This window comes from Dendrobates tinctorius, unplaced genomic scaffold (genome assembly GCF_039654945.1).
Source record: "Dendrobates tinctorius isolate UK_male_01 unplaced genomic scaffold, ASM3965494v1 ptg000013l, whole genome shotgun sequence".
Lineage (NCBI taxonomy): Eukaryota > Metazoa > Chordata > Amphibia > Anura > Dendrobatidae > Dendrobates > Dendrobates tinctorius.
In genome coordinates, this window is record NW_027361681.1 from 12,120,966 (window position 1) to 12,137,388 (window position 16,423).

The window sequence follows — 16,423 nt, forward strand, 5'->3', positions numbered from 1 at the left end:
GGTCTGGATGGCTCTAATCTGCATTCGCAGTGAATGGTCGCCCTCACTCACCTGTCCTGCTTTGCCTGGTTCACTATCGATCGCACCTTCAGCTCACCATCGATCTTCGGCCGCCCAAACTCCTCCAGATTCACCTGCTGTAATACAGGGAGAGGAGGCATGACCGAGCCCCAAACCACAGGAGACACCTCCAAACTACAAGGGATTCCCCTTGACTGCAAGAGGCCCCTGATCTAGAGAAATGAACATTCTCACCCCGGACTGCATGAGATCCCAGACCCAAAGAAACCACACCCCTGCCATTGTCCCCTGACAAAGTGCCAAAGAAACACCCGCCATTCTATTTCCTGATTGCAGGTGACCGCTGTGCAGTATAATACACTAAACAACAGCAGAACAGTGACTGCAGCTCTGCAGGTGACTGACGGATAAAACATGATGTCACAGCAGAATAGTGACTGAAGCTCTGTAGGTGACTGTGGGATAAGACACAATATAACAGCAGAATAGTGACTGCAGCTCTGTAGGGGACTGTGGGATAAGACAATATAACAGCAGAATAGTGACTGCAGCTCTGGAGGTGACTGTGGGATAAGACAATATAACAGCAGAATAGTGACTGCAGCTCTGGAGGTGACTGTGGGATAAGACAATATAACATCAGAATAGTGACTGCAGCTATGCAGGTGACTGTGGGATAAGACACAATATATCAGCAGAATAGTGACTGCAGCTCTGGAGGTGACTGTGGGATAAGACACAATATAACAGCAGAATAGTGACTGCAGCTCTGCAGGTGACTGCGGGATAAGACAATAACAGCAGAATAGTGACTGCAGTTCTAGAGGTGACTGTGGGATAAGACACAATAAATAAACAGCAGAATAGTGACTGTTGCTCTGGAGGTGACTGTGGGATAAGACAATATAACAGCAGAATAGAGACTGCAGCTCTGGAGGTGACTGTGGGATAAGACAATATAACAGCAGAATAGTGACTGCAGCTCTGGAGGTGACTGTGGGATAAGACAATATAAGAGCAGAATAGCAACTGCAGCTCTGGAGGTGACTGTGGGATAAGACATGATGTAACAGCAGAATAGTGAGTGCAGCTCTGGAGGTGACTGACGGATAAGACATGATGTAACAGCAGAATATTGACTGCAGCTCTGGAGGTGACTGGAGTGGATACAGCCCAGCACCTGCAGTGACCTAGTTGTGTCTATTTGCTGCGGATGTCACATTAATGCGCGGTTCGGCCCAGTTTTGCGCTGACTCACCAGGTTCTCGATGGAGTTCTGGAACTCGCTGATCTTCTTCAGAGTTTCTTTATCCCTTTTCACTTCATTAATGTACATGGCTAAATCCTGAAAGAGAAGCCTGGGGGTCAGAGGTCAGCACAGAGGGATGATGGGAGATCTTGGCTGTGCTGGCCTGATGGATCCAGCTGTGCAGGAATGCGGAGCGTGGCAGTCTCCACAGAGAGGAGGGGAGCGGCCTCAATGTCTGGGATGTTGATATTGGGGTGATTGTAGAACAACTCGCCTCATCAGATTAGATCACAGGACACCCAGGCTCATTATACAAGGATTATCAAACACACAACACTATCAGGACCTCGGCATGCTGTCAGTAAAAGGAAATCCTCATTGTTCACACCAATCTTTCAGAGAAGACTTCACTGCAGCCCCTGGATGTAAACATGCAAGGCCCTCATTCACTGACAGCAAGCAGAGATCTTAAAAATGAACAAAAAGAAGAACAAATACTGTAATCAAAACCTGCAAAACTTTTCATTAACAGTTTTAGGAGCCATAAGCTAGATGAGGATTCTGGATCATGTTTTATTGAAAGTCTGTGTTGTTTGGCTCCTGTGTTACTCCTCCTGGAATTATAAATCCAATGACACCTGGGCATCAGTAGGCATTATCCCACTGAAGTCTGATGGTATCAGGCGATATGAGCACCCAGCTCTGGACTATGCTGGACAGTAAAGTACAACTGTCAATACATTTCCAAGAGGAGTTACAGAGGACCAGAACAATGGAGCATCTGTCCTCTGAACTCTGCAAAGTGGAGGAGTGTTCACTGCCGCACATAGGTCACACCCACCTGCATGGCTTCCAGCGCTTCCTTCAAGGTGAGTCGCTCTGGGCACTCCGCCGTGTGGCTCAGCAATTCCTGCACACACAACATACATGACAATAAAACCTGCTCCACTAGCACACATGACATTGACCAGACTCGCCCTCTGTCCCATGCAGCAGGTAATCGCACCCCACCATCACGCTATGCTGCAGGAAACCATACCCCTGGCCCATTTTTGCTGCAGGTATCCGCAACCCACTCCCCCATGCTGCAGGTATCTGCAACCCACCATGTAGCAGGTATCTGCGCACCCCACCACCGCACAATGCCACAGGTATCCGCGCACCACATCACCACACGATGCCGCATGTATCCGTGCACCATCACAGCACAATGCCGCAGGTATCCACGCAACCCACCACCGCACCATGCCGCATGTATCCACGCAACCCACCACCGCACCATGCCGCATGTATCCACGCAACCCACCACCGCACCATGCCGCATGTATCCACGCAACCCACCACCGCACAATGCTGCATGTATCCATGCACCACCGCACCATGCTGCAAGTATCCACGCACCCCACCACCGCACCATGCCGCATGTATCCACGCAACCCACCACCGCACAATGCCGCATGTATCCATGCACCACCGCACCATGCTGCAGGTATCCACACCCCAACACCGCCCGTGCCATAGGCCATGTTGCCAATCCGCTTCCCCACAGACGACTGCACTGCAGGTATTCATATCCCCTAGGCAACAGAGGAATGTAACCCCATATATGAAGGAGGCCATTCTCTGGATGGCGAACCCCCAGCTGTACCTTTAGCAGAAGGTGATACTTCAGGACTCTCTGCATGGGGATCACCATCAGGTCCTGCAGCTTGAACTTCCCATCCTGAACCTTCATGGAACATTCCTTTAAGTCAAGACAAGGTCAGACAGCTAGAACTCAGGAAGGAGGGAGGGGGGGGAATCCCTACACTGTAGTTATACAACTCCCAGAAGAGAGACACGCACCTCAATTTTTGTCCGGACTTCATCCCGGGTGTCCATCAGCTGGTCCAGTGTCTTCTGAGAATATTCAATGTGACTGCAGTACTCGCCATAAAGCAACAGCCTGCAGGAGTTCCGGGTTAATCATACTGAAGTGGCACTGTGCAGCATCCATATAAACTGTGTTCCAAATTATTATGCAAAAAGAGTTTAGGAGTGATAAGGTTAGAATTTTTTTGTTTGCCATTTAAACTCATTGATGGTGATGTGTGTCAGGGCTCTTTATATCACTGAAAGCAATTGCAGATACCTGTGCAAATTAGTTTGGCAGGTGTGTCCAAATAAAGGCAAGACTACTTAAGAAGGCTGTTCCACATTATTAAGCAGCCTACATTTTTTGCCAAAATGGGAAAGAAAAAGGATGTGTCGGCTGCTGAGAAGCAACAAATTGTGGAGTATTTAGGTCAAGGCATGACTACAATCAACATTGCCAAAACACTTCACCGTGATCATCGCACAATCAAGAAGTATGTAGCTGATTCCCAGCACACACGTGTGCGTGCTGAAAAGGAAAAATTGAGGACTCTTTCCAACAGGCAATTGCGTCAGGTTAAAAGAGCAGCTGCAAAAATGCCTTGTCATAGCAGCAGACAAGTTTTTGAAGCTGCTGGTGCCTCCAACGTCCCCCAAACAACAAGATGCAGGGTCCTTCAGAGGTTTGCAGCTGTGCGTAAGCCATCCTGTCGACCACCTCTATCCACTGCACACAAGCAGAAACGGCTCCAGTGGGCCAAACGATACACGAAGACTGACTTCCAAACTGTTTTGTTCACCGATGAGTGCCGTGCAACGCTCGATGGTCCAGATGGATGGAGTGGAGGATGGCTGGTTGATGGACACCCCATGAAAACACGGCTAAGGCGCCAACAAGGAGGAGGTGGAGTAATGTTTTGGGCTGGAATCATGGGAGGGAGATTGTCGGCCCCTTTAGGATCCCTGAAGGGGTAAAGATGAACTCCATAATCTAGGTGGAGTTTCTAAAACAGCACTTCCTGCCATGGTTCAAGATGAAGAACCGTGCTTTCCGCAGCAAGATCATTTTCATGCATGATAATGCACCGTCTCATGCTGCAAATAACACCTCTACATCTCTGGCTGCTATGGGAGGACAAACTTATGGTGTGACCACCATCTTCCCCTGACCTCAACCCCATTGAGAACCTCTGGAGCATCATCAAAAGGAGTGTCTATGATGGCGGGAGGCAGTTCACATGTAAGCAACAGCTCTGGGAGGGTATTCTGTCCACATGCAAAACAATTGAAGCACAAACCATCCAAAAACTGACAAATTCAATGGACGAGAGAGTTCAGAAGCTTCTTTCCAACAAGGGGTCCTATGTGCAAATGTAACATCACCTAGAATAAAGTTTTGACTTGAAAACGGTTTGATTTCATTTTGTAATAAGCTGATAATGCTTATAATTTCACAATTGACCATTGTTTTGTTCAAAATAAAAAGGTTGAAAACTCTGCTGTGCATAATAATTTGGAACATGCATTTTGAGTGTTTCTTATTTTTAAAAATATACTGTTTTCATAGGTAGTTTGTTCAAAAACATTGCAATTATACTAGAATATTAGATGACTGGAAAATAACAATGACTGCAATTCATATAGGTAATTTAGAGAAAATATGAGGCAATATTTTTTGCATAATAATTTAGAACACAGTGTATACAGGACAGGCGTTACTTTGCAGGGTCATATATAAAGGAAAGATAGTACTGTGCAGAGTCATATGACAATGACAAAAAGACTGACTGGCATTCCAAGCTAATGTCAACAGGTGACAACTAGGAGCAGCCATCTCCATATACAATAAACAAAACAGTTGCACTCTGTAGTGCTAAAGCATGTATACAAGGAATATATGAAATAGGAACAGCAATACAGTTTCTCGATACTAGGAAAAAATGAGACGCTTAGCACATAATTTGGCCAATTCATGCAAGCCCAGCAGCCAACGACAAGGTGGTCTCAAAACTGATGGGTCCTACGTGTCTAATGTGAACACCTCCTAGTTACCACTTGTTCACTTTAGCTTGGAATGCCAGTCAGTCTTTGTCATTTTATATTAGCCCTCTGACTGAGCACTCCGCCCTTCAGCATGTGGTGGATTTTACTTGCAGCAGGGTCCTACCTACCCATAAAATCAGAGTTGGAAGAGAGGTATTCACATCTACCCAGGAATTCAGATTTCAGTCTTAGAGAGGTATTCACATTAGACACGTTAGGACCCATCAGTTTTGAGACCACCTTGTTGTTGGCTGCTGGGCATGCATGGATTGGCCAAATTATGTGCCAAGTGTCTCATTTTCTCCTGTTATTCAGAAGCTGTATTGCTATTCATATTTCATATATTTCACATTGACATGCTTTAACACTACAGAGTGCAACTTTTTTTTTTTTTTTTTTATTGTGCAGAGTCATACATACAGGAGCAGCTGTGCTGCACGGACTCCACACAGGCAGCAGCTGTACGGTACAGGATCCGCTCAAAAGGGGTGGTAGTGTGCAGGGTCATATATACAGGAGGAGCGGTACTGTGCCGGGTCCGCATATACAGGAGGAGCGGTACTGTGCCGGGTCCGCATATACAGGAAGAGCGGTACTGTGCCGGGTCCGCATATACAGGAAGAGCGGTACTGTGCCGGGTCCGCATATACAGGAAGAGCGGTACTGTGCCGGGTCCGCATATATACTGGAGGAGCGGTACTGTGCCGGGTCCGCATATACAGGAAGAGCGGTACTGTGCAGGGTCCACATACGCAGTAGCTGTGCAGGCTCCGTATTCGCACTAGCTGTACTGTGCAGGGTCATATGCAGAAGGAGCGGCACTGCAGTGTCTGTGTATACTAGGGTGACCAGATCTCATATGGGGGGGGGGGGGGGGAGAATGTCAGAATCTTGTTCGTCTGGACCCCACAAAACGATTCCCCTTTCCAGATATTGAGATAGCCAAAATTTGAGCTCGATCAAACGACGTTAACCCGTGCCGCTCGTCGCTCAAAGTTTGAAAAAATCCAAATTGAGGTTTTTTAAGATTTAGGTATTTTGCATAGTCTGTTAGACTATAAAGAATGTGACAACAACATTGCAGAAATAGCCCTGACCAAATTTTCGAACCATTTGTGGTATTTGAATGCAGAGTTGGTGGGATTATCGTTTTTTGATCCCACCATTACAGACAATGAAAAGTTGTTAATGGCTAATAAATTGCTCAGTAGCACAGATGAACCATCAGAGCACGCTAACCTACATGAGTTGATAATTTTACATAGTTATCTAATCTATTCTAGAGCTTTTGTTAAAGTAGTTTTTGAAACGTCAGAATATAATGCTCGGCATTTGCTTACAACTTGCAGGACATATTGCTTTTGTTCTTCATCTTTTGTCAGAAGGTCGTTAAAGTCGGTTACTTCCTACTTTTTAATTTTTCTTTCCTAACTTTTGGATTTACAACCCTAGCGTGCTCTGATGGTTCATCTGTGCTACTGAGCAATTTATTAGCCATTAACAACTTTTCATTGTCTGTAATGGTGGGATCAAAAAACGATAATCCCACCAACTCTGCATTCAAATACCACAAATGGTTCGAAAATTTGGTCAGGGCTATTTCTGCAATGTTGTTGTCACATTCTTTATAGTCTAACAGACTATGCAAAATACCTAAATCTTAAAATACCTCAATTTGGATTTTTTCAAACTTTTGAGCGACGAGCGGCACAGATTAACGTCGTTTGATCGAGCTCAAATTTTGGCTATCTCAATATCTGGAAAGGGGAATCGTTTTGTGGGGTCCAGACGGACAAAATTCCGACAGATTTTTTGCGGTCACCCTAGTGTATACAAGGGTGGTATGGTGAATCGCTCCGTATATGCAGCAGCGGTGCTGTGCAGGCTCCGTATATGCAGCAGCGGTACTGTGCAGGCTCTGTATATGCAGCAGCTGTACTGTGCAGGTTCCGCATATGCAGCAGGAGAGTTACTGTGCAGGGTCCGCATATGCAGCAGGAGAGTTACTGTGCAGGGTCCGCATATACAGCAAGAGCGTTACTGTGCAAGGTCCGCATATACAGCAGGAGCTACTGTGCAGGGTCCGCATATACAGCAGGAGCGTTACTGTGTGGGGTCCGCATATACAGCAGGAGTGTTACTGTGCGGGGTCTGCATATACAGGTGGAGCGGTATTGTGCATGTGCAGGGTCCGTATATGCAGGTCCTGTTCAGAAAAGCTGGCTGTATCTATGCTGTGCAGGTACCAGTCAACCAGGGGCTGCAGGCAGGAGGGCAGAAAAGAAAAAATGCTCTTGCTGGCCGGAACTACAGACATTCTACTTTCCACTAGATGGCGACAATGATGTAGGTAACAGTGCTCAGGACAGAACACGAGAAATAAGTGCACAGTGCCCCCTACCTGCAGGCCTACCTGCAGGTATGTATGCCAGATAGCAGCGCCGCCGCCGCCCCCCCCCCCCCCCCCATCTGCAGGCGTCAACGCCAAACAGCACCCCCACCTTCTGCAGGCATCTATGCTGCACAGCGCCCTCCACCGTCTGCAGGTGTCTACACTGCAGAGCGCCCTCCACCGTCTGCAGGCGTTTTTGCCACACAACGCCTCCTCCCCGTCGGCAGGCGTCTATGTCGCACAGAACCCCCCTCCCCGTCTGCAGGTGTCTACACCGCACTGCTCCGTCTGTACGTATGTCATACACATTGTCCTGGCGATTATAACTCACTTCTCCTTGTAGTCCAGGAAAACCTGGCCGATGCTGCTGCCCCCAGACAGGATGGTTTTCAGGAAGTTGACATGAACTTTAATGAGTTCCTGGGGAGCAGAGAATATAACACTAGGTCACGTGATCACGAGCGATGGACATGACAGACAACACAGCTGGACAGCAGAACTCGCAATCTACGCCTGTAATAAACCTGCGGCCATTACCCACAATCCAGAGCAGGGCCGGCAGCCATATTGTATCCTGACTCACCTCCAGATTGATGAAGATGACTGTGATCTCGGCTGGGGTCAGGATCTGCTTGAGGGGCACCATGTAATTCTGGGGGGTAGATACAAGATTAGTGCAGGTCACACACTTATTGCACTGCAGTGCACATACATGTGGTCACGTGACAGCGGGACAAGAACCCCACACTGCATGATGTGGTCTGATCTACGGGGCCCCTCCTCTCCCAGATGTCTATGTATTGGGGGGGGGGCTCTGCTCTCCAGGGGAAGCTACCCTCTCCCTAACCTCTATGTATTGGGGAGGGGGGGGGGGGGAGGGTCTCTGATCTCCAGGGGCCAATCCTCTTCTGGATCTCTATGTATTGGGGTTTTTGATCTCTGGGGTCCACACATCTCCTGAACTTTTATTCATTGGGGGGGTCTCTAATGTCTGGGAGCCCGCCTCTCCTGGATCTCTATGTATTGGGGATCTCTGAGCCCATCCTCTCTTGGTCCTCTATGTATTGGGGATCTCCGATATCTGGAGGTCTCTACTCTCCTGGGCCAATATGAATTGGGTGTCTTCGATCTCCAGGGGCCACTCCTTTCCTGGACCCCTATATATTGGGGTTCTCTGATCTCTGGCCCTCCTCTCCTTGACCTCTACGTATTGGTGGTCGCTGATCTCAGGGGGGCCGCTCCTCACCCTAACCTCTAAGTATTGGGGGGGGGGGGGGGGGGTGTCTAATCTCTCGGACCTTTATGTATTGGGGGGGGGGGTCTATGATCTCCCCCCAATACTGTGATGGGGGGCTGCAGGCACCGCGTCCTTCAGGGCTCATAAATGATTCATGGCAGGCAGCACTCACTTTGTGGATCTCCTCCAGCGTGCGGCAGTAGCGATCCTCGGTGTCGCGGATCTCCTGCAGGCAGCAGTTCCTTTTGTCGTCTTCAGTCATACCCATCTTCTGAGAGAGAAAGGCGATAAACCCTCAGATACAGAAGAGTAATATCAACAGTCCTGCAGGACTTCTGCTTGCACTCAATGAACAGAAACACGCAAACCCTCTCCTCTGTTACAATATATCAGGGCAGGTCACATGTATGAGTGTGGGGTCCAGGGTGGTCCCCTCTAGACTGGATAGATTGTAACAAACCTTCAGCTTTGACCAGATCTAGGTGAGGACAAGTTTCTGCCATGAGAGGTCATTTAATGTTTCCATTCACAGGCAAAAAGCAGACTTCCTGAAAATGGCGATGAAGCAAAGCCCAAAGGTTGGAATCTGCCCAGAAATCCCACAATGAAATAATGGGAGTTGGTCGGACATTCTGTATATGGAGAGGATGGATGGTAATTGGCGCGTATGGTTGCATCATTAATAATCCTCATTATCTCCCAGAACGGAATGATGACCCCTCCTGACCGAATGAAAACAGAGAACATGCTACATGCTAACCACACAGAGCCGGCCTTACCTGCATGTACCGAATCTGCCGCATGTGAGAGAGATGACAAAACAGTGAGAAGAAGGATCCTGTCACACTGGGGCTCATTTTCTACATGTGACAATACAATAGCAGACAATAGCTGGGGGTTGTAGTTCCCCAGTGCTATGTAGTTACACAGCTGGGACTATTCTACATTCAACACCTCTACTTCGTTCAGCGCCAAACGGGGCCAGATGAGCGCAAGATGGGGGACAGAGCAGAGTGGAGAAAGACAGATGCCAGTGGGGGGCAAGACAGAGGCCAAAAAGGGCCTGAGGGGGATGGGGTGAGATGGATGCCGGGGAAAGGGGGGACGGGGCCAGATCAGCATAAGACAGTGGCCAGAGGTGGGGGGACAAGATAGATGCCAGGGGATCACAAGTAGATGGGGGCAAGACAAGGACAAGAAAGTGGCCCCCCCCAAGACAAGGATAAGAGGGGGGGGGGGCGCAAGACAAGGACAAGAGTCCTATACAGTAGCACAGAGTGGTCGCAGCACAGGATGGTGATGCTGGTGTCACAGTTTCTCACCATCGGCTGCTGATTTTCCACTTTGATGATGTCTTCGTAAATGTCGTCCTCCTCCCAAGGAACATCGTATGTGTCATTCTCCCCCAAGTCATGTTCACTGCAGTGGAAAAAAAAAAAAAAGCATCAGCGCGACTGGATACATGGCAACTTCACATGCAACAACACTTATCAGCAACTCCTCCACCAGACACATACAAATAATTCCTCATCAAATGGCATCTGTCTCACAATGTATAACCCCCCATCATCCCTGTCCCTGGGAGCTCTCCCACCCCCACATTTTCCATATGTTTCACACTAAACATTTATTGTATAGTTCCGACAGGTATATAAGAAAGGATTCTTTCCAGTTAAAGCAGTCAGACAGTGGGATGAGGACCACAAGAGGCAGTTAAGGCCCTTTTACATTTAGCGATGCATCAGCGATCCGACGAGCGATCCGACGCGGTCAGGATCGCTGGTGCATCGCTAAATGATCGCTAGTGAGCTTTCATACAGAAAGACCTCACAGCGATTCAGCAGCGACGCAGCGCACGATACTTACCTTTCACACACAGCGATCCTGGTGTCCTCCCGCCCGCGTCCAGCGTCTCTCGTCGTCACAGCAGGAAGTCTCAGCAGGAAGCGCCCGACGAGAAATGGAGCCGGACATTCTCGCGCGATCAGCGATGGACAGCGGGGGAGCCGGTCGTTGGTAAGTATCACACATAGCGATATCGCTAGCAATATCGCTATAACGTCACAAAACCGGTGACGTTTTAGCGATATTGCTAGCGATATCGCTTAGTGTAAAACCCCCTTTACAGTATATCTGCACTGTGGGTGATAACCAGTGACAGACTGTAGATCTGGTGAAGGCCGGGGCCGTAGACAGGAGCTTTATTCATCCTACATAACTATTCAGGGAAATCTGTTGCCCACTCCCCCGTCCTGTAAAATCCGCCAGGGGCGCACACAGCTTTTGGTTAGGGCCCGAAGCAGCAGGGACACATTACAGCGAGCGCCACGCCAGGACCTTAATTACATTTATTCTAAACCCTAACAACTGCTCGGAGCCTTGCACACGGGAAGGTCATCCCTCCCCCGCAGGATCCACCATTCACTATGGAGAACCCTGGGTTTTCTGTTTCCCCGACACCAGGAGTGACTGCAACCTGAAAAACACATGACACGTCCTCACCGTTGCCAAGATCTCTGCTTGCGGCTAATTCTCGCTGACATCCAGACAGTGAACACCATCCTGACTCGATACTGCTCACAGCTGAGGGTTTGTTACAATGTATCCAGTCTCCACTGACAACAAATATGGAATATTGGATGCACTGATACACTGCAACAAATCCTCTGCTATGAGCAAGCCGAGGTCCATAGACTGGCAGATGGCAGGAATGCCCCAAGATCTCGGGACCCCATCAGTCATTAGATGCCAATATGGCGGCTCCATCGTCGGTGGTTGTCTGATATATCAAGTGACCACTCATCACCGTCGTCTGCTCCATCTGTTGACTTCGCTTCTCCACCGATCGCCATCTGTGTGACTAATGATGCAATATCCCACGAGACGCTGCAGCTGCAGTCACATGAAGAGCGCCGGGAACACTAGTCATAGACCAAAAGGGGCAAAAATGATGCAGCGAGGGGCTAACAGCCCCCAGAGAGGTCCTTATAAACAGTGGACTATGGCGTGGGGGGCTGTCAGCATGGTGTACACCTGCTCTGCCACACTGCGTCCCTGTAGCCCGGCCTTCCCAGGAATAATCTGCAATGTCCACATTGAGGTTTATGTGCGCCTGACCTCATTCTCTGCTGTGGATAGCGCGGTTTTCTGAAATTTGTGTCATTTTCTTATTTATGGAGAGCTTCTGATAAAAATCGGAAAAATTTCGTCTCACACAATTAACCCAAAGATGACCTTCACATTTATTTGGAGTATTTATGGTTCACTCATCATCTCTGGAAAATCCAAATACACATTTTCTTAACCACTCCCCATAATCAAAGTGATCCATCGCTGCGGCCATTGCCCGGAGAGGATCTGCAGTGCTGCGGGTGTGACGAGGTTAATCGCTGGTGATTTTTCCCTCTAGGCGGCCGGTGGAGCGTGCGCTTCTGTCTCAGCACAGGTTGTCAGCACAGCTCAGCCGGCTGCTACTTTTTGCCTCAGGCGGCAATCAGGAGCCGTGAACCTCGCAGTCCGGAGGGGGAATCATGTTAGGAAACCGCGTGCGGAATAAATCTGTGCGAGCTGGAAGTGGCGCAGGAGTGGAGGGGAAACCACAAACCAGAGCACAAAACCTGCAGAATAGCGACTACAGCTCTGGAGGCGGCTGCAGTGCAAGACACAATGTAACAGCAGAATATTGACTGAAGGTGACTGTGGGATAAGACACAATATAAAAGCAGAATAGTGACTGTTGCTCTGGAGGTGACTGTGGGATAAGACAATATAACAGCAGAATAGTGACTGCAGCTCTGAAGGTGACTGCGGGATAAGACACAATATAACAGCAGAATAGTGACTGCAGCTCTACAGGTGACTGTGGGATAAGACACAATATAACATCAGAATGGCAACTGCAGCTCTGAAAGTGACTGCGGGATAAGACAATATAACAGCAGAATAGTGACTGCAGCTCTGGAGGTGACTGCGGGATAAGACACAATATAACAGCAGAATAGTGACTGCAGCTCTGGAGGTGACTGAGGAATAAGACACAATATAACATCAGAATGGCAACTGCAGCTCTGAAGGTGACTGCGGGATAAGACAATATAACAGCAGAATAGTGACTGCAGCTCTGGAGGTGACTGCGGGATAAAACACAATATAACAGCAGAATAGTGACTGCAGCTCTGAAGGTGACTGTGGGATAAGACACAATATAACAGCAGAATAGCAACTGCAGCTCTGGATGCGACTGGAGGATAAGACCTGATGTAAAAGAATATAGACTAAAGCTCTGGAGGTCACAGGAATGAAGAAAGCAACCAGCAGCACTCTATCAAGGGACACAAAGTTAAACGCTCCAAGGAAGTCACTTGAAGATAATCCAGTAAGTAATGAGAGACAGCGTCCATGTCCCAGGAGAAAAAGTAAAACAATTAATTCTGCCATATAAAAGGTAACAACATTTTGACAACAAGGTCTGGGTAAAGTGCTTCCTAAAGACCCTTCTGATAGGTTGAAACGTTGTTTATGGCAGAATAAAGGTTGCTTTCCTTTCTCACCGGAGCTTGGACGTGATCTCTCACTAGGTAAAGCTCTGCAGGTGATGCTGTTCTTGGGATTAACACAGTGATCTAACTAGTGGAGTCTATTCAGCCTCTGCCCATTATGCTGAGGAGCTGATCACATGACATAATAGGACAATATGGCCACAGCTAAGTAGATGTATAAGGGAAGGGGGTGCCACACAATGGTTTACTCTACATCAGCCCTGGGTAATAACCCCCAGAGGGGTAGTGTTCTCAGTTATCAACCAGCGCCTGGGCTGTCACATGATCGGCGCAGGTTGTCCCTGCTCCTCGTTGTTGCCTTTGTCATTACAATACTCACTCGGCAAGCTCCTCCAGACTGCGGTACACGTCATCATCGTTCTCGGTCGTGTCTTCAGAGGGGAACGATCTGAAAGGAGAAGAAATGACAAATTATCCATGGAGGTCTGTCCAGACAGGAGGGGGTTAAACCTGCTCAGTAATCACCAGCTACTGTTCCCTGTTATCAGCCTGGTGACAGATGATCACGACTCCCTGAGGCTGTGTCTCACACTAAGGCTAGTTTCACATTAGCGTTTTTTAGTGCTGTGCTTCGTGCGCAATAGAAACGCATGCAAAAAAAATGCATTATGCGTTTTGCATGCGTTTTTTTTAGGCGCATGCCTTTTAACCAGTTCGTAGCCATGTTAACTCTTAAAACACATGCGATTTCAAACGCATGTCCATGCGCACACCTGCGTTCCCATAGACTGTAATGTGTTCTTTTTGCGCATTCCGAGCGCTAGCGTGTGCATGCGTATTTTTTACGCCGTTGGACGGACCCAAAAATACAACAGGTTGCGTTGGGCGTGCCTAGGCGCACACTACAAAAAAAAGCATGTGAACGAAAACGCATACGTGCGCGTGCAAATGCTAGACCATGCGCCCCCATGTTAAACATGAAATCTGCATTTCATATAATGCGTTTGCCGGCACCACGAGCCTGAGACTAAAACCGGCTGATCGGGGTGATCAATCACCTCCGGGGGGACCAGAGTCAGCGCAGAGCCTTTGTTACCTTGCTCAGTAATCCAGGCAGCGCAACCAACAGCGGCTGTGTAAAGTATGGAGAATAGAGCAGCAGCCTGAGACAACGTAGCTAATTTGAGAGCACAAATAGGAGAAATCCTGCGTCCGGCTCTCAGCCCTCGCTCACATGTCAGGTTTTCATAGATAGCACGCATACCTATGATAGTCTATGGTAGTTGGCATGTCTGATTTTTTCCTCGGACTGAATGGTCGCACACAAGCACAGACACTCGTTGATATTAATCAGAGTGTTGGTGTAAGTCTAGGGCACAGTGAGAAAGTTTTTTTCCCACCCGAGAAAAAACAATGAAATTCAGACTAAACTCTGATGACGAATCACTGCCGTGTGAATGAGCCCTTTAGGTGCAGATGAGGGCATACAGTCCATTCTGTGACTGCAAGCAAAGATCTTGTAACCAGATGACTTGGTCTATTAGGTAGGATCGCTAGCAGTGGTGTGGGGGGAGGGGCATGCTATCGGGAGACCCCCACAAATTGCAGATGGAGCTGCCCGCTTGCTCATCACATATGGAGTTGTGACTGTTATGACTGCAAACAACTGATGCATCAGAACAGATCGAGCAAGCAGAGGAGACAGACACAGAGGAAGAAAGGGGCGGAGCAATAATGGCGCCAGCGACTGCAGGTAGAACGCACAGACCCCATACTGAGACCAGTGTCAGGTGACACTGTGTAAGGGGTCCAGTGACACATGATGCAGCGGGTGCTCCCCGAGTTCACACCTTTAATTCGCCGCTGCGTTACACAACTGCCATCATCTCCTGCGAGGTGTGGCTGCTCCAAAAGTCGTCAGACAATAACATCACTAAACAATCTAAACTGTGTTCCAAATTATTATGCAAAAAGAGTTTAGGAGTGATAAGGTTAGAATTTCTTTGTTTGCCATTTAAACTCATTGATGGTGATGTGTGTCAGGGCTCTTTATATCACTGAAAGCAATTGCAGATACCTGTGCAAATTAGTTTGGCAGGTGTGTCCAAATAAAGGCATGACTACTTAAGAAGGCTGTTCCACATTATTAAGCAGCCTACATTTTTTGCCAAAATGGGAAAGAAAAAGGATGCGTCGGCTGCTGAGAAGCAACAAATTGTGGAGTATTTAGGTCAAGGCATGACTACAATCAACATTGCCAAGACACTTCATCGTGATCATCGCACAATCAAGAAGTATGTAGCTGATTCCCAGCACACACGAGTGCGTGCTGATAAGGAAAAATTGAGGACTCTTTCCAACAGGCAATTGTGTCAGGTTAAAAGAGCAGCTGCAAAAATGCCTTATAGCAGCAGACAAGTTTTTGAAGCTGCTGGTGCCTCCAACGTCCCCCAAACAACAAGATGCAGGGTCCTTCAGAGGTTTGCAGCTGTGCGTAAGCCATCCTGTCGACCACCTCTATCCACTGCACACAAGCAGAAACGGCTCAAGTGGGCCAAACGATACACGAAGACTGACTTCCAAACTGTTTTGTTCACCGATGAGTGCCGTGCAACGCTCGATGGTCCAGATGGATGGAGTGGAGGATGGCTGGTTGATGGACACCCCTTGAAAACATGGCTAAGGCACCAACAAGGAGGAGGTGGAGTAATGTTTTTGGGCTGTAATCATGGGGAGAGAGATTGTCGGCCCCTTTAGGAACCCTGAAGGGGTAAAGATGAACTCCATAATCTAGGTGGAGTTTCTAAAACAGCACTTCCTGCCATGGTTCAAGAGGAAGAAGCGTGCTTTCCGCACCAAGATCATTTTCATGCATGATAATGCACCGTCTCATGCTGCAAATAACACATCTGCATCTCTGGCTGCTATGGGCATAAAAGAGGACAAACCTATGGTGTGGTCACCATCTTCCCCTGACCTCAACCCCATTGAGAACCTCTGGAGCATCATCAAAAGGAGTGTCTATGATGGCGGGAGGCAGTTCACATGTAAGCAACAGCTCTGGGAGGGTATTCTGTCCACATGCAAAACAATTGAAGCACAAACCATCCAAAAACTGACAAAATGGA

General features: G+C 48.2%; 1 protein-coding gene across 10 annotated transcripts in view; it reads right to left on the reverse strand.

The window, feature by feature from the left end:
* Window positions 1–16,423, reverse strand: part of VAV2 (vav guanine nucleotide exchange factor 2) — a 68,723-nt gene that overhangs the window by 17,784 nt on the left and 34,516 nt on the right. For 5 of the 10 annotated variants that reach the window (XM_073559094.1, XM_073559076.1, XM_073559112.1 and 2 more), the window contains exons 4-14: window positions 13,675–13,743; window positions 10,119–10,215; window positions 9,576–9,590; window positions 8,969–9,067; window positions 8,143–8,211; window positions 7,891–7,979; window positions 3,116–3,215; window positions 2,919–3,014; window positions 2,112–2,180; window positions 1,280–1,366; window positions 52–137 (exon numbers count right to left, since the gene is read on the reverse strand). In XM_073559094.1, the coding sequence (XP_073415195.1) occupies window positions 52–137; window positions 1,280–1,366; window positions 2,112–2,180; window positions 2,919–3,014; window positions 3,116–3,215; window positions 7,891–7,979; window positions 8,143–8,211; window positions 8,969–9,067; window positions 9,576–9,590; window positions 10,119–10,215; window positions 13,675–13,743 (876 nt within the window). The remainder of the gene's footprint in view (window positions 1–51; window positions 138–1,279; window positions 1,367–2,111; window positions 2,181–2,918; window positions 3,015–3,115; window positions 3,216–7,890; window positions 7,980–8,142; window positions 8,212–8,968; window positions 9,068–9,575; window positions 9,591–10,118; window positions 10,216–13,674; window positions 13,744–16,423) is intronic. The other 5 variants (XM_073559103.1, XM_073559131.1, XM_073559149.1 and 2 more) reach the window with 3 other exon arrangements.